At 43.5% G+C, this 23,055-nt stretch overlaps 1 protein-coding gene across 3 annotated transcripts in view; it reads left to right on the top strand.

Annotated features, from left to right (window-relative positions):
• Positions 1-23,055, top strand: part of BMPR1A (bone morphogenetic protein receptor type 1A) — a 141,371-nt gene that overhangs the window by 87,296 nt on the left and 31,020 nt on the right. For all 3 annotated transcript variants that reach the window (XM_055325028.1, XM_055325029.1, XM_055325030.1), the window contains one exon: positions 16,312-16,530. In XM_055325028.1, coding sequence (XP_055181003.1) covers positions 16,464-16,530 — 67 coding nt within the window. In that variant the 5' untranslated portion in view covers positions 16,312-16,463. The remainder of the gene's footprint in view (positions 1-16,311; positions 16,531-23,055) is intronic.

Genomic DNA, 23,055 nt, shown 5'->3' with positions numbered 1-23,055 from the left:
TTTACAACCTTGTGTGGTGAGTACTGTTATTATTCCTATATTATAGATGAGAGGACTGATGCATAGAGAAACTTACACAAGCTTCTAGCTAATACATGATAGAACTGGGGTTGGAAATTAATGGAAAAAATATTTTTATAAGATACATGGGAGAGGATTACAAAAACCAAAAGCTGCTTCTTGAAAAAGCCGATAAAACATTTGAACAATCAAGAAAAACCCAGAAAACACAAATAGTATTGGGGATGTAAAGGGAGGAGTGTGACTTCAAATATAGGAGAGTTTTTTTTTTTCTGAAAAATAAGAGAATACCTTGAGTAACTCTATGTCAATAAATTTTACAATTTAAATAAAATGACAGCTTTTTTTTGACAGTTTTCTTTTTTAAAAAGTAACTTAATAAATTGACTCTGACAAAATAAAAAACCTGGATTTTTTTAAGCTTTTATTTATTTATTAGAGAGTAAGAGAGAGAGCACAAACTGGTGAGATGCAGAGAGAGAAGCAGACTCCACTGAGCAGGGAGCCCAACTTGGGGTTCAATCCCAGGACTCTGAGATCATGACCTGAGCTGAAGGCAAACAATTAACTGACAGAGCCACTCAGGCACCCTGAAAACCTGGATATTTTTATAATTATTAAAGAAATTTAATTTATGCTGAAAGATCAGCTCCCTCCCATGTACTCACAGATAAGCCTTTAGCCCAGATGATTTTATTATTATTTTTTTAGAAGATTTTATTTTGGGATGCCTGGGTGGCTCAGTGGTTGAGGGTCTGTCTCTGGCTCAGGGCGTGATCCCGGAGTTCCAGGATTGAGTCCTGTGTTGGGCTCCCTGTGCGGAAACTGCTTCTCTCTCTGCCTGTGTCTCTGCCTGTCTGTGTCTCTCATTAATAGATAAATTAAATCTTAAAAAAAAAAATAAAAGATTTTATTTATCTATTTAAGTTTTTATTTGAGAGGGGAAGACAAGAGTGAGTGAGAGCAAGCACAAGTAGGAGGAGGGGGAGGGGGAAAAGAAGGCTCACTCCTGAGCAGGGAGCTGGAAGCAGGGCTCCATCCCAGGATTCTGGGATCACGACCTGAGCCAAAGCAGATGCCTAATCGACTGAGCCACCCTGGCACCCCAAAAGACTTTATTTTTCTGTCTGCCTGCCTGTCTGTCTGTCGCCGAAACACAACGTGTCAGCAAAAGACTTTATTTTTAAGTAATCTCTGCACTCAACATGGGGATCAGACTCACAACCTTAAGATCAAGAGTCGCATGTTTCACTGTCTAAGCCAGCCAAGTACCCTGTAGCCCAGATGATTTTAAAACTGAGTCCCGTCAAACTGTTCTAGTGGTATACATATTGTACCAGAGAACACAAGATAGGAAAGTTCATCAACTTATTCTATGTGGCTAGTAAAACTTTGATACCAAAACCAGGCATGGATAAAATGATAATAAGCCAGTCTTAACTTAGGAACATAGATGTAAAACTTCACAAGGCATTAGCAAAACAAATCCAGGAGTATATTTAAGCATAACTGTATCTACAGTACTGCAGTACAATTCTGATGATACCAACTCAAAGTTAGTGTTAGACTCCACGGGTATAAGGGCATAGTCCCCAAGACTAACTTTGCTTGAAATGCCAGTAACAAGTTTGGGGGTCTCCAGGCTGTTTGGACTTCTCACTAACCGGCTGCAAATCCAGGAGGATTCCATGATCCCCTCAGATTTTGACAATTTACTAAAGTGACTCACAGGATTCAAGAAAGTGGTATACGTACAATGATCATTTTATTATAAGGGATACAGATTGGGACCAGCCAGATGAAGAGACATAGAATACGGTCTAGGAGGGTTCCAGGTGCAGAGCCTCCTCTCCCCCAGGAATCAGGTTGTCTTTCTGGCACATTTATATATTTACCAACCAGGAAACTTAGCTATGGTGTATAATGTTTTTTTGGTGTTTGATTGTGTAGGCATAGTTGAATAATTGTCCACATGATTGAACTCATTCTTCAGCCCTGAAGAATGAGTTCGGTTCCCTCCCCAACCCTCTGATCACATGGTTGGCCTTTTTGGTGACCAGCCTCCACCTGAGTCATACATTCAACTATGATCTATGAGGCTCATGCATAACAAAGACACTCCTATTATCCAGGAAATTCCAAGGATTTACCTTAAGGGTTCCCTTCTAGGAACCAAGGACAAAGCCCAGACAATTTATTATTCAATAATGACAAAATTGAATGTATCCCAGGAATTCAAGGATAGTATGTTAATTATTGCTGCATAATAATTTATCCCGAAGTTTAGGGACTTGAAACAACAAAAATTTAAGTTAACACAGGAATTGAAGAACAGTTTCCTAGGTGATTTAGGCCCAGGGTACCTCATGGGGTTGTAATTAGGATGTCAGCAGGGGCTACATTCATCTGAAAGCTTGACTGGGGTGAGTGCAGTCTCATGGCTATTGGCAGGAGGCCTGAGTTCCTCAGCCCAGAGCGAACCGAACCGAAGAAAGAGCAAAGAGAAAGTTGCATTGTTCTGGGAGGCCTACTCTCAGAACACTTTGTCACTTTCACTTTCTACTGTTTGTTAAAGGGGAGTTACTCTAGCGCACAAAGTAATTAGCTTCCACCTCTTGAAAAAAGGAATACGAAAGAATTTGTGGACATCTTTAAAAACTACCACAGATGGCTTACTCTTTAAGAAAGCTCTTAATATGGATTATTACTAATTAACTTATCCATTAACACATGGAAGGAGGAAAACACTATGATCATATCAATAGATGGGGAAATAAAAAATAGAATCAATCCCATTTATGATGAAAATTCTTACCAAACTTAGAAGAGAACTTGAATGTGATAAAAAAAATATCAGTAAATTTATAATGAACATAGGAAGAAAACATGGTATTGAGCCCTTCTATACATAATGCAGTATGTCTTTTTTTTTTTAAGATTGTATTCATTTATTCATGAGAGACACAGAATGAGAAAGAGAGAGGCAGAGACACAAGCAGAGGGAGAAGCAGGCTCCATGCAGGGAGCCCAATGTGGGACTCGATCCCAGGTCTTCAGGATCAGGCCCTGGGCTGAAGCCAGGCACCAAACTGCAGAGCCACCCAGGGATCCCCTGCAGTATGTCTTTATATGTGCTAAAGTGTATTCTGTGTCCTTCAGGGATATTTAAAAATTGTCCTAATATCAGTGTTGTGTATTTGGAAGTGCAAAATGGTACAATCCTAGTCAAATCACCAAAATATCTACCAAAACTACCATTAGACCCAGAATCCTACTTCTGATATATGCCTTGCAGATTGATTTACTCAGGCAACAACAGCAACAACAGAAGCAACTCTTCAGGTTTATGTATTGCTTTGCTTATTGTGCCTATGCTTATTGTAAGCATTGCTTATACCAAAATATGGGGCAATGTACAGCAGGAGAAGGGATAAATCTAGCTATAAGATACTTATGGGAGGGGATGCTCTATAAAACAATGAAAATTAATGAAAAAGAACTACATGAAAAAAAAAGAAAAGAACTACATGTATCTTTCATGGAAATCATTCACAATGTTGAGTGAAGAATAAGCAAATATAAAAATATGCATCTAGAACAACAATACAGTTTTCATACAGCTCGAAAAAATTCAAAAACAGGCAAAGCCATGCTGTATATTGTTTGGGATAAGACATGAGTGTTAAATACCACATCCAGAATAGTGGTTACTTCAGAGAAGAAAGTGGGAATTTACGGTGTTTGCCCTGCTTTACCCAGCACCTAAGTAATTTTTTTTTAAGCAGTGGTAGTAAACCCACTTCATTTTATTTTAATTCCAGAATAGTTAACATGTAGTGTTATATTACTTTCGGGTGTACAGTAACACCTAAGTGATCCTTAGGTGAAATCTTTGAAGCACTGCGTTCAGTGAGCAGAGTTCACAGACTCACAGGACTGAGAGGTGGAAGGTTTATTTTACAGATGAAGAAACTGAGGCCCGGAGAGGGAAGTGAACTGGCCAGGATCAGCTAGTCAGTTAAGGCAGAATTTGAACTAACTCTTAGGTCCCCTGACCTGAAGGCTCTGCTGTGCACAGTCCTTTCCTTATTTAAAAAGGGCTTGAGGGCAGCCCGGGTGGCTCAGCGGTTTGGCGCCACCTTCAGCCCAGGGCCTGATCCTGGAGACCCAGGATCAAGGTCCCACATCGGGCTCCCTGCAGGGAGCCTGCTTCTCCCTCTCCTGTGTCTCTGCCTCTCTCTCTCTGTATCTCTCATGCATAAATAAATAAAATCTTTAAAAAAATAAATAAATAAAAAATAAAAAAAATTAAAAGGGCTTGAACTTACAACCCTGAGATCAAGACTGGAGCTGAAATCAAGAGTCGGTCACCTAACCGACTGAGCCACCCAGAGGTCCCTTTTTATTTTTGTTTTTAAATTTTATTTAATTTTTTGCCTTTCTTTAAAGTAAAATTAGAAGTTGATAAGTATTCAAACTAGGTATCGCAGCTGAAAGATACTAAAAGCAACAGAAAGTCCATCCCATGCCACTGGCCTTGTTCAGCAAAGTGCTCTAGACCAGTGCTCTGACGGAGTAACACCATAAAAAGTAGATGTTTCCTCCCCCGGCGGAAGCGCTTCCCGGGTTTCCAGGTGCTTCTCATTTAATCAGCCGGAACTGGTAATGTCCAGGGTGCTCTCTCATGGGCCTACGGGTTTGCGAAGTTTAGTTTCCTATAGTCCGTGGTTAAATCCGGGGAAGAATTACTGATGATCAGATTATTACACCCCCCCCTCCTATGCAGAGCCGTTGGGGACCTACAATTTACATATAAATATTACCTCTGAGCCTTTCCTTGTGCCTACTCAGTGAAATATAGTGCAGTTGACTTTAGATGGTCCTTTGAAGTCCCCTTTGTCAGACCACACGGTTTGTACCAAAGAAAGGGCTGTGTTTTCTTTTTTTGTCTGTGATTATTTCCACAGTTCTTTAACTTGCTCTAACTATGTGGTACCGTCAGAGTATAACCCGAGCCATTGTTTGCCTTCAGCAATATTTCAGATCTTGCGAAGTTATGTTTACTTAAACAAGATTTTCTTAAGACCTTTTAATTTATACCTCAGACTCGAGTATATGCAGTGAAAACAGTGGAAAATTTTCCTCTCAGAATCTTGACACAAGTCAGGGCTCGAAGTGAGCGGAGGAAGTGGTGTGGTTTCTGTATCATTTCAGTTGTGTTGAGATAAGGAAATGGAATAGTCTGTCCCCAGTACAGCCCGCCCGGGAAGGTCTCCTTTGTATATAGAAGTGAAAGAAATTGGCATGATGTTTTAATTCCTTCTGCTATATTCGAGTCCTTCCCTCAGCAAATATTTATTTAGTACCAACTGTGTGCCAGACTGTCTTCTTGGGGCTAGAAATACAGAGTGAGAACATAGGGCGACGCCCCTGCCCTTACGGAGCATACATTCTGCAGCAGGTCGCAAGCAGTAAACAAAATAAATAGTAAATCATCTATGAAATTACGGGATGACAAGTGCTAAAGAGAAAAAATAGATGTGTATCAGGGAAGGAGGCTCAGGGTGCCAGGGGGAAGATGGGATTGCAGTTTTAAATAGGGTGAGCAAGAACACTAAATAAAAGAGGGATGTTTGGGTAGGCCCCTGGAAGAGGTAAGGTAACAAGCTATCTGGAGGAGGAATGTTCTAGGCAGAGGTCCTGCAGCAGGGCCAGGCCTGGCAAGTGTCAGGCACGTGGAGGCCAGGGCAGCTGCCGTGGGAGAGCTGGAGTCCCCAGGGCAGATGGTGAGCGAGTGGGGCGCTGTGACCTGATGTGCCCCCAGTCACTCCCGGGCTGCTGTGTGGAGGTGGACGGGGGGCAGTGGGGGAACCGCTCGGGAGGCTGCTTGGGGCCCAGGCAGAACGAGCGAGCGGCGAAGGGTCAGGAGCGGTGGGCCCGGGCGTCCCGCAGTTGGAGCCCTCAGACTGGCTGAGGCCAGGTGGGGGTGAGGGAAGGAGGGAGCGTCAGGAACGCCCGCCAAGACCTGGAGAGTGACGGTCCTTAGCTGAGCTGGAGGGACCTGGGCCAGCCGGCCTTTGGCCTTTGTGGGAGCTTCGGGGCACAGCGTTAAGGAAATTTGTACCTACTTGAGCTATCTTTAAAGTGACCCCCCCCCCCCTCGTCTGTGTTTCCTTGTTGTTGTTTAGTTTATTCAGAATTACTAATTTTATGCTAATCTCCCCCAGAATACTCAAGTGGGCCTTTCCCTTAAGCCTTCCTTTTTTTTTTTTTTTTTTTTTTTCCCTTAAGCCTTTCTATCAACTAGAATGTTTTTGGTTGTAACAGAAAAACGGACACCCTCTGACCTAAAATAAACCTAAAAAATAAAGGGAATTTATTGATTGTAAACTGAAAAATGCCTCCGTTCTTCAGGCTTCAGGCAAGGTTGCTGCTCCCAGGTGGCTCTAGGACCTGGCTTCTTCGAATCTTTTACTCTCCTAGCTCTGGTTCCCCTTCAGGTGCCCAGGCAACTGCCAGAAGCCTCTGGGGCTGCTGTTACATGTATTCAGTCCGAAAGAGGGGCCGCGGCTCTGCAGGCCTAGCCACAGTCCTGAGAGGGCAGTCGCCTGGCCTTCCCCGAGCTCCTCACTGTGGCGGAGCATGGAGCACGCGCACTGGCTCCGTCTGGGACAGAGCCTCTACTCCCACAGCTTCCGGGAAACCTGGTGTGTGCTCTGAATTTTAAAAAAAAAAATTTTTTTTGTAAAGAAAGAAAAAGTGAAGAGAAATGGTTGACTTTTTTCCAATGTTTTTGCCTTGTGCAAGCACTGTGGCTAATACAGCAAAAATAGGATTCTTTTTTAAAGTGGTCAGGTGAGAAGAAAAAAAAAGTAAAATAAGACATTAGTTTGATCAAGATAATATTTCTTCCCAGAGGCCTACTGCTATTGCTTTCTGAACATCTAGAACCCAAAAAACAACAGGTCATTTAGCCAAGAATCAATCAGTATTTCTCAACAAGGAGAGCACTGTTGACATTTGATTGAGATAGTTCTTTGTGTTGAGGGATCGTCCCTGCACGCTGCATTGCATTTTCCATTTTGGTCCTTTGTCACCAACCAAAAAGTCACCTGCATATTTCCAGATCTTCTTAGGAGGGACACACAAAAGCTCATGACTGTTTTTGAAAGGCTGTTCTTTCATACCGGGGGCATAGATATAGATATATTTTGATTTGGTTTCCTGGGTGAAATATGGGTGGGTTTTTTTGTTTGTTATTTTCAAAGTTCTGCTTTGATTTTTTTTTTTTTTTACTTAGTGCCAGAAGTTGGACATATTCCACTAAAGATTGATTTAGCATTTGAATTAGCTTTTTGGCCACAGGAATTTATTGAGTTAACCCAGAAAGTCTTTGATTACGTGTAGTGCTGTTTAAGGCAATGAGAAATCTGTTCTGATGACCAAATTTTGGTGTTCTTTCAAGCATTTTGACTTTGGGTCTCATAGATTAGAATGGGAAGCCCGGCCAGTTACTTGGATGGGTTGTGGCTACTTGTGGGAGAAGTAGTGAAATACGCGGAGTCTAGAAGAATTCGTTCCTCAGAATATCTTAGAACGCTTTGAAGCTACATTAAATCTATATTAGAGTGCAGTTGATAAGCACTTTGGAAATGTTAGCTGTGTTGTGGGCTCCTCTTTGGTGAAGTGAATGTACATAAAAATCTGTGTGTGGCATGTCCGGGGCCTTCCCCTGAGGCCTGTTCCTGACAGAACTGGGACCCACCAGGGCCCGGGCAGGAGCCCTGGGGGCTGCTCCCGTGGGAAGAACCAGGAGAGCACAGTGACTTACTTCACAGGTGTGGAGGATTGGGGAGCCAAGGGGCCCTGGGGTTGGGCCGAAATGGTCGGAGTGGAGGCAGCTACCAGGCCTCAGAGACAGGGTCAGGGTCTGGTGCTGCGACAATGCATAGCCCTCTGTGGGGGCAGCTGCCGCCCCCCCCCCCCAGCCTGGAAGCTGGACCCTCTAGAACCTGCCGGGGCCTGAGGCGGGCGGGGCTCCGGTGGCTGAGGGCAGCCCCCCTCCCCTCCCCCGCCTCCTCTCTGCCCCTGGGCAGAGCCTGTGACAGGTTGAGGTGGGCTCCCCTACGGAGGGGCTACCTGCGGAGAGGTCACCCCTGCGGAGAAGTCACCCCTGCGGAGACGTCACCCCTGCCGAGAGGTCACCCCTGCGGAGACGTCACCCCTGCCGAGAGGTCACCTCTGCAGAGCAGGCTCCCCTGAGGGCAGCAGGGGTACCCGCTGGGGCGCCGTTAGGTGCTGCCCCAGGTGCTGCCCCTGCAGGGGCGGGTGGAGCAGGGCTGGGCCGCGCCTGCGTGTCGCGGCTGTGGGGCCTCGGGCGAGGCCTTCACGCAGCCGAGCTTCGCTTTTCCTCGCGGCGTTGAGAAGCTGGAGTAAAGAATCCCCCCTGCTTCCTTCGTGACGTCCTTCCCCCGGTGACCGGGGTGGGGGGGGGGACCTGCCGCGGGCTCCGGCCTCTGTGGCGGGCGGTCGCTGGCTGTGCGGCCGGAGCAGGCCCAGCGCGGTCCGCGTGGGCTCAGGCGGGCGGGGTGCCGCGGGGTGCCCTGGGGTGCCCCGGGGTGCCCCGGGCTGCGCGGTCTGGGGAAGCCGCGTGGAGGCGGAGCTCCTGGGCTGCTGTCCTGTGGCCGGCGGCGGCGGCGGCGCTCACCAGACCGGCCCGCAGGCCCCGCTGGCGGAGACCCACCCCGGAGCCGGACCTGCCAGGCCCAGCCGAGCGCCGCCTCGGCCTCGCCTCAGTATCTGCGAGCTGTTTGGTTTATTTTTTCTTTTTTCAAGATTTTATTTATTCATGAGACAGAGAGAGAGAGAGAGAGAGAGAGAGAGAGAGAGGCGGGGCCCGGGCGGAGGGAGCAGCAGGCTCCACGCAGGAGCCCGACGCGGGAGCCCGACGCGGGACTCAATCCCGGGACCCGGGGTCACGCCCTGGCCGGTCGGTTCAGCTGAATGAAGCGCTCGGGAAGCCGGCGGAGCGCCTGGGTTAGGGGCGGCGGTGCCAGGCTGAACGTGGAGGGCAGATTTGGAAACAGCCCGTAGATGCCCCCGAGGACGCCCCGAGGACGGCCCCCGCGCCCTCCCGTGTCTCCCGTCTCCTCCCGAGGCCTCGGCCCCGCGGGCACCGGCCGCCGGTCACAGGAAGCGAAGGCCCCGAGTGGAGACGGGCCGCCTGGGCAGAAACGGAGGCCGATGCACGGGGGACCTCAGCCTGGACCGCGCAGGGGCCTGCGCTCGGGACGCCCGGCCGTGTCCGCAGGAGGCTCGCAGGACCGCGCGCCGCCGGGCCGCGCCCCGGGCCGAGCCCCGGGCGGTGTGAGCGGTGGGAGGCGGGGAAGGAGCCGCCTGCGGGGGACAGACCGGCTGCTCGTGCTGATCCGCGCCCCCGGGAGGAGGAGCGAGGAGGAGCGGAGCAGCCTGGCGAACAATGGCCGTGGAGCCAGAAAGTCTGCAGGGAGCCCGGCCTGCTCGGAAAGCCGTCGGGCCCGGCGCCTGCCGCGGGGGGAGGGGAGGGGGGCAGGGCCCGGGAGCCGGCGGCCCGCCAGCCGCTTCAGCATTCCCGAACCTCAGCCTAGAAAGTACGAATCAAGGGTGGGGGGCTTGACGGGAAGAGGAAAGAATGACTTTACTCTGTTTTTTCAGCTGACTTCAGCCTTTTCCTGTTTTTTCTTTCTTTCTTTTTTTTTTTTTTCTGATTGAACTCTTGGTTCAGCCTTATTTCTGTTTGTGAAGCTTCCTAATTTTTTATTTGAAAAGAAATTATGTATATTTTATTTTTTAAAGATTTATTTATTTATGATAGACACAGAGAGAGAGAGGCAGAGACACAGGAGGAGGGAGAAGCAGGCCCCATGCAGGGAGCCCGACGTGGGACTCGATCCTGGGACTCCAGGATCACGCGCCCTAGGCCAAAGGCAGGCGCTAAACCGCTGAACCACCCAGGGATCCCCAAATTATGTATATTTTATTGAATGATTTGCCTTAGTTTTATTTTCCCAAAGAAGCAGCACCAATCTATGTATATAGCAACAGAAGATAAATTTACTTAGATAGCTGTTTTGTACTAAATATTTAATGTTTTATTTTTTTAAAAGGTTTTATTTATTTATTCATGATAGTCAGAGAGAGAGAGAGAGAGAGGCAGAGACACAGGCAGGGGGAAAAGCAGGCTCCTTCCTGGGAGCCTGACACAGGACTCGATCCCAAGACTCCAGGATCCAGCCCTGGGCCAAAGGCAGGTGCTAAACTGCTGAGCCACCCAGGGATCCCCTGTTTGTACTAAATATTTAAAAATGACTCTTAAACACCAGCATCATTTTTGAAATTTCGATCATGTAGCATTTCAAATGTCTACATTTCCTTATATCCTTAACTTTGCAAGATATCCTAGTATAAAAATTCCAATGAGTTATTCTAGGAATTTAAAAAATACGTCATCTTCAGATGTTAGAATTATAAAATACTCCATTTCAAGAATGGTTACAGGGCAGCCCCAGCGGTGCAACGGTTTAGCGCTGCCTGCAGCCTGGGGTGTGATCCTGGAGACCCAGGATTGAGCCCCACGTCAGGCTCCCTGCATGGAGCCTGCTTCTCCCTCTACCTGGGTCTCTACCCCTCTCTTGCTCTCTGAATAAATAAATAAATAAATAAATAAATAAATAAATAAATAAATAAATAAGTCTTAAAAAAAAAAAGAATGGCTGCAAAATATGGTTACTGGTTTGCTGTGTCATGATTACAGAAACCGTTAATATGATACAGATAAAGGGAAAGTCATCAGTATTTATATTATTAATAACTAATCATGACAAGAACAAGACAGCTGTTACTCATTAAATGGTTAATACCAAGATGCACAATGCGAACTCATTTGGGTTGGTGATATCATTCCCATTTTGTGGCTAAGGAGACGGAGACTTAGACAGCTTGAATAACTTCTCCCAAATTACATCACAAATAAATACCGGAGCTGATATTTGAAACCAGTGAACTGATATCAGAATTCACTCTTGGGCAGCTCAGGTGGCTCAGCGGTTTAGTGCCGCCTTCGGCCCAGGGTGCGATCCTGGAGACCCGGGATCGAGTCCCACATCAGGTTCCCTGCATGGAGCCTGCTTCTCCCTCTGCCTGGGTCTCTGCCTCTCTCTCTGTGTCTCTCTCGTGAATAAATGAATAAAATCTTAAAAAGAAAAAAAAGAATTCACTCTTTTTGCCAGGTGTTATATGAGAAATGCTTTTACCTGGTACATAAAACTGATGTCATCTTTACGGAACTCGTGGTTTAAAAGGACATATGTTTAATAGTATATAGAGTAGAACTAGGAACTGTTTTCTCCCTACAAAAATGAACCTTCCTGGTTGAGATAATTTTAAAATAAAGCGCATACTTTTGGTTACTCCTTTGAAAGAAATATTTAGCAGTTAGTTCGTTGGGCATTATGCCTGTCTTACACTTCTCTTGTCATGCTTTGATTTGACTATGCTTTCCAGACTTTTGTTTTTTGGTGTCTGTGCAATAGCTTACCGTGATTTGGCTTTTTATTATTTTAGCAAATTTCTCATAATGACTGCATTATATAGTAATGAATGTCTTCTGTTGCTGCCCAACAAGTTACCCCCAAACCTAGCAGCTTAAAACAAGTATTTATGGTCTCCTGCATTTTCTGAGGGTCTGGAATCGACTAGGGACTTAGCTGGATGGTCTAGTTTGGGGTCTCATGAATGGTGCGGGTGAAGCTGTGGTCACCTGAAAGCTTCCCTGGGGCTGTGGGATCCACGTACAAGGCGGCTCACCCTCATGCTGCGGGCAGGAAGCCTCAGCTCCTCGCCCTGTGGCCCTCTCTGTGGGGCTCGTGTCCTTATGACATGGCAGCTAGCTTCCCTCGAAGTGGGTGTTTCAAAAAAGAGCAAGGTGGAATTAGAATGCCTTTTATGATCTAGCCTCGGAAGTCACACTGTTGTCTCCATCATTTTACTAAGACCAGTGGGAACTCGAGGCAGGGCAGTGGGCTCCACCTGTTGAAGGTACTGTCAGAGCATTTGTGGACATACTTCAGATCACCACAATCATCTTTTGGTAGATTGTTTTTTTCTTTAACCTGTGAAAAAGTATCACTTGTGAGTAGTAGTGTATATTCCAGCAACATTAATGTTACACATGATAGGTCCTGGACTGTGAACCGATTTTATCAGTGAATGCCAAGTAAATTCACATGGTATTAATGCTTTTCTTAATCTAGTTTTGGAATGAATGTTGGTGTTCTGGGGCCCTCTTCTCATTCGTAGAAGGCCATCCCACACAGAGCCATAGCTTCAAATACTCTATGCTGTTGACATAATAGTTTTATATCTTCAGTACCAAATGTGTCCTTTAAGCTTCATGACATTCCCTTTGGGTAATCTCAAATGCGTAAAATTGAACCCTTGATCTCTTCCCCTCACTCCTTTCAAAATCCACTTGTCCTCATTTCAGTAATTGCTCATGCCAGAAATGTAGAGGTCTTCTTTGACCCTCACTCTCCCTTAGCCCCACATCTAATCCAATACTAAGTCCTATTGAGTCTGTTTATGAAATATATCCATTGGATCCATTGAATCCATCCATTTTACTATTTGGTGTAGTCTCATCAGAAGGAAAACTAAGGCATCCTGCAGAGCAGCCGAGGAGACCCTAAGCACCCACCACAGTCACAGTCCCCTTCATAGGAAGGGGATTATGTCTGGTTTCTTTCACATAAGCATCTGTGACTGCTATCCTGGGCTCAAGTTCAAATCCTGATCTGCCTGAAATAAGTAACCTAACCTCTCTGAATGAGTTTCTTCATTTGTAAAACTGAAATTATATTAGTAACTCATAATTATTTTAAGAACTAAATGAGGTAATAGCTACTACATATTCACTTCTAATTATGTACCAGCACCATTATAAACACTATGGATATATTAACATTAATTTATCAAATCATCACAGCCACCTTATGAGGTAAGTGGTATTATTATTTTAATTTTATAGATGAGGACACTGAGGCAAGCACAGTTTAAGGAACTTATTGGCAAGTGGCAAGGCTCTAATTCTAATCAAGGAGATCTATTCCAGAGTCCATGTGTTAACTATCCTAGACTGCCCTGCTGGATATTTTATGTATGTTACACACTGTAAATTATATATTAGGAAGGTGCTCAGAATAGGTGCTCAATATAGTCTCCTCCTCTCATGCATGTTTATAACAGGGCACAGGAAGTAACAGGTGTGATCTGTGACAATCTCATCTTTAAGAAATTCTGATAACCTAAAAACAACTGCAATAACTTGTAGAGAGAACAGCTTACTGGTCAACGGAAGGCTAAAGGTAAAATGGCTTTAACTGCCTCATTTGTAACCCAACAATGGAGAGCCTTAATCTCTAAAAGAAAAATGTTAGGTTTTAGCCGACTGACCAGCTCAATATGCATCAGTGCTTATGACAACTGCTAAGACATGAAGGGAATCTTATCAAGCAGGGATAGAGGCACAGTGCCCTAATCAAAGAGGGTCATCACCCTACTTTACCCCACCTGGTCAGGCCTCTTGAACACTTTAGAGAGGAATGAACGGAATGCAAAGGATAGGGAAATGACTACACTTGAGATACAACTCAGAGATCAGGGACCTTTGCTCACAGAGAACCAAAGGAACAAAGTGTGAATGCACCTCTGTCAAGGACATGATAGACATGATGGAAAGGAGCCTAGACCAATTAAGTGAATCATCGGATTCCCTCTAAAGCTGAAATACTGTGGGAACAGTGTTCCTGCCGCTGACCATTAATTGATTTCCTAAATATTTATTAAGTACCTATATGTACATGATTCTGTACTGGACACTGAGAACATACCGATGAAGGCAAAACAGAATGAACCTTCAAGAAGTTCATAGTCATTAAACAAGACAATTAAAACAGTCAGGCACTGAACAAGACAGTATAAATCATATGTAAGCATAACTTGTCCTAAGTGTGAGGAAAGAAAAGTGCCAGGTCCAAGAGAGGCATGGGATGGTGACCTGATCTCATCTGAGGAGACTATGGGAAGCCATGCTAAAAAGCAACATTTACACGGAGATCTGAAGAATCAGATCTGAAGAGTTAGCCAGGTAAAGAAACGGGTGAGTTCTAGGCACAGGGAACAGCCTGTACAAGGTTCTGGAGGCAGAAAAGAGCAACGGGAGAATGATGTTTCTGAAATGGTGAGAATAAGGGGAAGTTGGTGAGATGTGAGTTTGAAGAAACAAACAAAAATTCAAGGAACAGATCAGGCAAGAGTGTATGGAGGATCTGGGATTTAAATCTAAGAGGGATGGGAAAGCAGTTATCTGATTTCTATGTAATGGACTGGAGGGGACAAAAGCAGAAACAGACCAGTGAGAAGGACAGTGTAGTAGTTTAGGTATAGCTTTAAATAAATTGATGAGGGCAGCCCTGGTGGCTCAGCAGTTTAGTGCTGCCTTCAGCCCAGGGCTTGATCCTGGAGACCTGGGATCGAGTCCCACGAGTCCCAAGTCCCGAGTCCCGAGTCCCTCGTTGGGCTCCCTGCATGGAGCCTGCTTTTCCCTCTGCCTCTGTCTCTGCCCCGCCCCCCTCTCATGAATAAATAAAATCTTAAAAAAAAAAAAGAAATACGGTGAGACAGCAGGGTTGGAATTATACTGCAGACTTCTTTTGAATATGAAACCTGGAACAAGTATCCGTAGAATCACAATTGTGTAATTTCAAAAAAGAGAGTTTTCCCAAGAAATTCCGTTAAGCCACATTATAAATGTTGTCCGGTAATTATTTTACACTTTACATCTTACTCTCTCAGCCTTGTGTAGTTGTGAAGCAGTTTAATATTAGAGAAGTGAGAGGTTGCAGAGATTTTAGAAGTAAGCTGTATTAAAATACATAATATAAATGATATTCTATAAACCTTATTTGCCTTTGGAGAGCTAATTAAAGTGAAAAATTCTTAGATTGATAAAATAGAACGCTCAGGTTGTTTATGGTACAAATTATGCCGGGAGTAATTGTGTTATGAATAAATAAAATCTTTTTCATTCAGGAATAGTTTAGACTAAAATCAATAAAATCAGATTGTCTGAACCAATAGGATGGGAGGAAAAACAGAATTATATTCATCTATATACGAACTAGTGAGGGTTTTTTTGTTACCTATTTCAACTATTTTATAATTGCCAAATCTTAATGGGGGGGGTTACGTTTCAGATCACCCATAATAAAACTCAATTTTATACTAGTAAAGTCAGATTTGTAGTGTTTTAGGAAAATAATTTTAAGATATATTTCTGTTGCTTTAATGATTAAGTACACTGCATGTTTAAATATGTGTGATTAGGTAGGCTTTCTCTTCTATGGAATAAACTATTACAAAGATTTGAGGTGTTTCTATCACATCTGTTAGGATTTGAAAGATTACTGATGAATAGTTCCAAATTCAGTTTTTCCTGCTTTATTCTTAGTATATTTAGAAATGGTTACTAATTAAATTAGAGCAACCAGAAAAGACTATTAGGACTATTAGGATACAAGTCAAGTGTACTTGTTTCACATATGCTTAATCTAAGATCAGGAGAGGTGGTAACCTATTACTGAATTATTTTAGCTTTTGAATTGCAGTGCCTTTTTGTTGTAAATAAAGATAGCTTTAATCTTTAAAAATGGGGGCACCTGGGTGGCTCAGCGGTGGAGCGTCTGCCTTCAGCTCAGGGCATGACCACAGGGTCCGGGGTTCAAGTCCTGCATCGGGCTCCTCACAGGGAGCCTGCTTCTCCCTCTGACTGTGTCTCTGCCTCTCTCTGTCTCTCGTGAATAAATAAATAAAATCTTTTTTAAAACGTTTAATGAATCTTTTAAAATATATTTCATTATTAGGGCACCTAGGTGGCTCAGTTAAGCATCCAACTCTTGATTTTGGCTCAGGTCATGATCCCAGGGTTGTGAGATCGAGCCCCACATCGGGCTCCGTGCTAGGTGTGAAGCCTGCTTAGGATTCTCTCTCCCCTTCTCCCCCTGCCCCTCCTGCTACTCTCTTTCTGTCTCCCCCCCACCCCCCACCAATGTGTTTCATTATTTAAAGGTATGTTAGAGCATTTGTTTTTCTCAGTTTTGAAATCCTCTAGAATTATGAAGAATTATCTAGAATTATAATTATTATAATTATGAATATAGTTATATTCATTACCTTTTTTATATTTTTATTTTTCAGGAGTCAAGAGAAAACAGTGGAAATTGGAGTCATTGTCAAGTGATTGAGACCTTTAACAACAAAATCTCTTTGAATAAAAATCATTTAAATTAGTAATATAACAAGACCAGTGATTAGAGGTGACAGCATACAGGAAACATTAAAATTGAACAATGACTCAGCTGTATATTTACATCAAATTATTGGGAGCCTATCTGTTCATCATTTCTTATGTTCAAGGTAAATCAGTGTTAAATAATCTTACCGTCTTTTTCAGTAACTTATTTCTACGTTTAAGACACTCATTCTTGAAACTGTCCTTTCCACTCACGGCCCTTTTTGAACAGTTAGGCTCAGTATGCCTGCATAGCTTTTAAGTAAAAAGGCAAAGAACAGATACATGCCAGATAATTTTGAGTTTGTGATAAAAACATTTTCAAATGTTTGTAAAATCTCAGTCTTTCTGAATCTGTTCTCCTATCCATAACATAGGCATTATGATATACAAATTAAGTCTTAATGAAGATTAAATGAGATAAAATACAAAGTACCTGTCCTAATAAGACTAAGACACAAGGTAATAGGTATTCAAGACATAGTTTTAAAATTCCTGTCTCCTTTAAAATATAATAAGGAATAAATGTAAATAATTTTTAAATCATTTTGTCATTAAAAAACTTCAGAAAGGGGGCAGCTCCGGTGGCTCAGCGGTTTAGCACCGCCTCGAGTCCCATGCTCCCTGCATGGAGCCTGCTTCTCCCTCTGCCTGTGTCTCTGCCTCTCTCTCTCTCTCTCTCTCTCTCTCTCTCTGTCTCTCATAAATAAATAAAATCTTAAAAAAAAAAAAAAAAAAAAAAGAACTTCAGAAAGGGGATCCCTGGGTGGCTCAGCGGTTTGGCGCCTGCCTTCTGCCAGGGCATGATCCTGGAGTCCTGGGATCGAGTGTCGCATCAGGCTTCCTGCATGGAGCCTGTGTCTCCCTCTGCCTATGTCTCTGCCTCTTTCTGTCTCATGAATAAATAAATAAAATCTTGAAAGAAAGAAAGAAAGAAAGAAAGAAAGAAAGAAAGAAAGAAAGAAAGGTAAGTTGCAGTTGTATGTGCTAACCACTAATTTTCTTGATAGGATACTCAAAAGTTTTGTTTATGAACAGCATTATAATTTCACAGCTTGTTCACAGCTTGGAAGTCCCAAGCAGGAAAATATTGTGATGACTCTGAGGATCAGATGGGCTATATTTGCACATGGGCTTTTTTCCAGGTGGTTTAATTAGGACATTATTTCAAACTGAAGAGATAATACTATTTCACAAAAGAAGTCTAGATTAAAGATATTGGTATGTTCATTCTCTTAAGTTTATGTCATCACAGATTGTTCTTTCGTGATGTTTCGTTCACGGTGATAAAGATTAATTTCTACTGGCAAGAAATACAATAATAGCTTAAGTATTTTGACAGTTTCATTTTTTTAAGATGTATTTATTTATTTTAGAGACAGTGTGTGTGTGCACTAGCAGGGAGAGAGGCAGAGAGAGAGAGAGAGAGAATCTCAGGCAGACTCCCTGCTGAGCCCGGGGCCCAGTGTGGGGCTCGATCCCACGACCCTGAGATGATGGCCTGAGCCGAAACCAAGAGTTAGCCACCTAACTGACTGAGCCACCTAGGTGCCCCTGACATTTTCATTTTAAAGATAAAAATATCTGTAGCTTCATATTTTCTCTTAGATGCAGTTAATACCTTTTATTATTTTCTTGCTCAGAGTATAGAGAACCCTCTTCCAAAAGCCACTTTTATGGGTGAAATGCCAAATTGTTTAATAAAACACCTTTATTTTAACAGCTGTATGTCTTGATCACCATCAGCCAAAGCTGTCATAGTTTTAAAATGAGTTAATAGTAGCATATTTGCCATCTCATACCCAGGTAATCAGTATTTGATGTTCAATTTTTTAAAAAATCTATGTAGATCTCACAGAGGCAATATAATTCAAAATACTTTCCCCCACCCTGATTCAGGTTGTTCTATAATAAACTTTTATTAGATTAAATAAGCTGGCAATTAGTTATCAGGTATAAGTGAAAAATCTCGGTAAGAATTACATTTCTGTGATGAATAGCAAAATTTGTTACACTTCCTTTCAAAAAGGTTAGTTTGAGAATTGCTTTTTTTTAAAGATTTTATTTATTTATTTGGCAGACAGAGAGCACAAGCAGGGGAGCAGCAGAGGAAAAAGGAGAAGAAGCTCCCCACTGAGCAGGGAGCCCCATGTAGGGCTCCATCCTAAGACCCTAGGATCACGACCTGAGCGAAAGGGAGATGCTTAACTGACCCTGGCGCCCCAGCCTTCATCTAATTGTTTTTTTGTTTTTTTTTTAAGATTTTATTTATTCATGAGAGACACACGGAGAGAGGCAGAGACACAGAGAGAGAGGCAAAGACACAGGCAGAGGGAGAAGCAGGCTCCATGCAGGGAGCCCGATGTGGGACTCGATCCCAGGACCCCAGGGTCACAACCTGAGCCAAAGGCAGATGCTCAACCGCTGAACTACCCAGGTGTCCCTGAGAATTGCTTTAAATAAAATAAAAATATTTAGTCTTTAAAAGAGCTAAAGCCAATGTAGAAGAAAATGTTATTTCTTGGAGATTATTAAGAAGGATTAGAGAGTGGCATTAGTGGAAATAACTTGCCTTTAGCTTCAATTTTAGCTTCAGTTGTGTCTTGGGAAAGTAAATTTCTCCATATATTGGTTTCCTTGTTATAAAATAGAAACAATAACATGTATCCTAGATGTAAACAGGAATTTTTGGAACATTAAATGTTATGATAAAGATTGAAGTCCTTTACATTGAGATAAAGTTACTCAAATTGGAACAAAGAATGAGTCACCTGATAATTAACATCTAATCGCTATTTAGTCCTTGTTTTTGATTTGGTCACAAGTTTTAGAAATGGATCTTAGCTTAAGTAACTGATTATCCAACAGTGACTTAAATTTATTTTTTGATGTAGATGGTAGATGTTTGCTGGTGCTTATTCAGTAGTTGAGTGGTGTCAAGATTGACCTCTAGTTTCTTGGCTTATCCCTAATGGTTACAAAACGGGTCCTGTTATCTGCATTGGAGGAAGGAAAAATGGGGAAAGGGTCAGCACTGATCTCAGCTGGACATTATTTCAGGAAAGCAAAATGTCCCCAGAAACTAACCTTCTGCCAGCAGATTTTATTGTGTTTTGTTTGATAAACTGAGACAGTTTCTGGGGCTCCTGGAAAACTGGGAGACAGGATCGTCACAGTCAGCTTAGATTAATCTAAGTCCATTGACTCTGACTGGACACTTTGTCCCACCAGACAATTTCAGAGTTTGGTCAATTAGGAAGGTAGGGAAAAGAGATACCCTTTGGACAACTTAAGGAGTCTGGTACACACTTTTTCTCTTGTGTCAGTTAAGGTGTCTTCAGCTATAAGTAACAAAAAAAAAAAAAAAAACAACCAAAACTCAAAACAGCTTAAACAAGAAGAAAAATGTTATATCACAAAATAAGAAGTCTAAGGTAGGGGGACTTAAAGTTAAGTTAATTCCTTGGCTCACCAAGTTCTTTTTCTTTTTTAACTGTGTTCTCCACCTATTAATTTAGCTGTCAGTTAACTCACTTCATGGCCACAATGTGGCTGCTGTGGGGCCAGATATCACATGTAGATCTGGCAAATTCGGTAGGAGAATGGATGTCTCTTGCGTCACTTTTTAATTGGTAAAGATAGATAGGGATCCCTGGGTGGCTCAGTGGTTTGGCGCCCGCCTTTGGCCCAGGGCATGATCCCGGAGACCGGGATCAAGTCCCGCATCGGGCTCCCTGTGTGGAGCCTGCTTCTCCCTCCACCTGTGTCTCTGCCTCTCTCTCTCTGTGGCTCTCATGAATAAATAAATAAAGCCTTTAAAAAATAATAATAATAATTGGTAAAGATATCTCCCAGGCACCTCTCCTTTCCCTCACCCTGCCCCTCCCCAGCAGACTTCCTTCTAACATTGTTGGCCAGAATTAATTTATTGTCTTGTGTAAACGGTGGCAAGGGGCATGGAACTGAAGTTGTTGGATTAGACGGAACAGTTGTCTCTACTGAGAGTAGGGCTGTGCATCACATGGAGGCACAAATACTTGTAATAGGGCGTGTGTGTGTGTGTGTGTGTGTGTGTGTGTGTGTGTGTGTGTGACCTGAGGCCTGGCCACTGCGTGGATGTGGCCACTCGTTGGGACTCGGGTACCATGTAGCCCTGCGGCTTCCCGAAGGCCTCTCCATGGGCAGCGGTGCCCGGCCCTCGCAGCGTTCGGTGATGAAGGAATAGGAGATGGATGATACAAACTGCCCTTTGGGGCAGCTTGGAGGCCACCTTGGGGGGTCGGTGCTCCGCAGCATGTACACGAAGAACTGTTCCTGACTGCTTCAGACATGCGAAGCTTCGATGTCCCAGTGATCTCTCCAGCTCTCCTACCTTTTGCCTTCAGATTTCTGCTCTAGACATTCCGCCTTGAGGACGGGGAGTACTTTCTCCGCTTTATACAAAGGAAGCCCATAGATTACTGGGAAAGTAAGAAAAATTATGTAGTCAGCAATAAAAATGTAAAATCATTGATGCCAAAAATTGCCACTGATGACAAAGGAGGTGGCATAAATTTGTTCTCTAGTCCCTTGCACGTTTGAGCTATTCATCTTCATATTTATATCTGTATCTGTGGTTCTTTCTGAGTTCTGCTGAGCGTGTGAGCTGGAAATATTTTTGCATGCGCCTGTTTTGAAATACGACCTATAGCTTCGGGCCACCCCAGACCTCATCATTTTATGCCTTGTCAGCACAGGGCTCGTGAGTAGAAAGACATCGGCATATTGTGGGAGCTGACACGAGGCTCATGCGCCTGAGCGTGGTGGAGGTGGGTGCTGTGAGGTGATGATGGAGAGGCGCACGCGGCCCGGGTCCTGCTGGCCGTGACACAGGGAAGGAGATTGCAGTTCACTCTGAGCCCATGTGGAGCCATTAATTGGTTTTAAGTGGAGGAGTGACAGGATCAGATTTATGTTTATAAGATACCTCTGGCTCCTGTGTGGGCAATGGATGGGAGAGGCCATGAACAGGAGGGGGAGGTCAGTGTGCAGATTCCTATCTCGGTGGCACGGTGTGCTGGGCCCGGGGGATAGCAGAGGTGGAGGAAAATGGAAAAACTTGAGATCTGTTTTGGAGATTGAGCCAAAAGATTTGGGGAGGCAGGTTTGAGGAGATACATCAAGACTTCCATTTTGGACAGGTTAATTCTGAGATTACTTAAGCAGCTCAGGGCTGGACGGGAACCCAGGAACCATCGACAAAGAGATGGATTTAAACCGTGGAAATGGGTGCCGTCACCTAGCGGGATAGTGCAGAGAGCCTGTTGCTGGGTATTTTGCTCTGCACCTGTGCCTCCATTTACAGAAATCCTACAACTTTAAGGTTCAGCGTAGATTTCATTGCTTTTGACACCTAGCCTGAGTTTGAGTTACAGGCTCCTTCCTTTGCCTTTGTATTATCTCACTCTTCACAGTGTGTTCATGTGCTTATTGCATTTCTCCCTTGTCTCCTTCCAAGTTTCTTGAGGACCAGGTCAGTCTCAGCACCCTGCCTGCACATAGCCGGCCTCTCAATGTTCTGTTAAAATATTAAGAGGTAATACAAACCCCAGATGCAAACTATTATAATTAGGATTTTTGATTTCCTAAATTCAGATCACGTTTTGGGAAATTATGTGTATTGACCATGATATAACTTTGAATATTCTAGGTATTGGTGATCTTTTGTGTGATCTTCGTTATTAAATAATATCTTCATTTGTACCCTATTTTATATGTAATTAAGGCCTTTGTTGTACGTTCACTTCATCTATATTTATAACCTCTTGAATTGGGCAGGAATGATTATTTTTAAAAGATTTTATTTATTCATTCATGAGAGACCCAGAGAAGAAGAGGCAGAGACACAGGCAGAGGGAGACGCAGGCTTCCTGCGGGGAGCCCGATGTGGGACTCGATCCCAGGACCCCAGGATCACGCCCTGAGCTTCTCCATATTTAAAGTAATGCTTCCTGCGTTCTTACTGAGTAACTGGGGCCTGGAGAAGTGACACGGCTTGTCCATGATCATCCAGCGAACTAACCTGGTAGGAGCATTGTAGGACCATCGTAGACCACAATCTAGTTCTCCTCATTTTTAGCCTAGTGGATTTCTTCTGTTCCTGGCCACCCCGCCCTTTTGTTAATTTTTACAGTTAACATTCCTAACATAAATGAGGTCGTTAAGCGTTATCAATTTAAAGGGTTAAATGAAAATCATTAAAATTCAAAGCATGGAATCGCCAAAACTTAATTAGCAGCACATTCTTTTCCTGTTATCTGTGTGTGTATTTTGTATGTGTGTTACTTTTTCTCTTCAGTAGTTCATCCCATCAGGATGGCTAAATTTAAAAGTCAAGTCCATGTTACACTTGAACCACTTATTTAACATTTATAATGAAATGTTGCTTAGACACAATTCTTTTAATATTTTATACCTGTTTGGCTCTACATTTTATTCCCTGGAGGTCAATCCTACAAGGAACAGGCTAGCCAAGTACAGCCGATTCAGAAGGAGGGAGAAATTATTAAAACAATTTTTTAGTTCTGTTCTGCATTCAGCCTGAAAGATTAAGTACCAAATATGACAGTATCTGTCATTTGAAGCTACTTGACTCTCATGCAAGAACACAG

The sequence above is a fragment of the Nyctereutes procyonoides genome, unplaced genomic scaffold, assembly GCF_905146905.1.
Source record: "Nyctereutes procyonoides isolate TBG_1078 unplaced genomic scaffold, NYPRO_anot_genome, whole genome shotgun sequence".
NCBI lineage: Eukaryota > Metazoa > Chordata > Mammalia > Carnivora > Canidae > Nyctereutes > Nyctereutes procyonoides.
The sequence above is the reverse complement of the archived record's forward strand: the minus strand, read 5'-3'. Positions and strand labels throughout refer to the sequence as shown.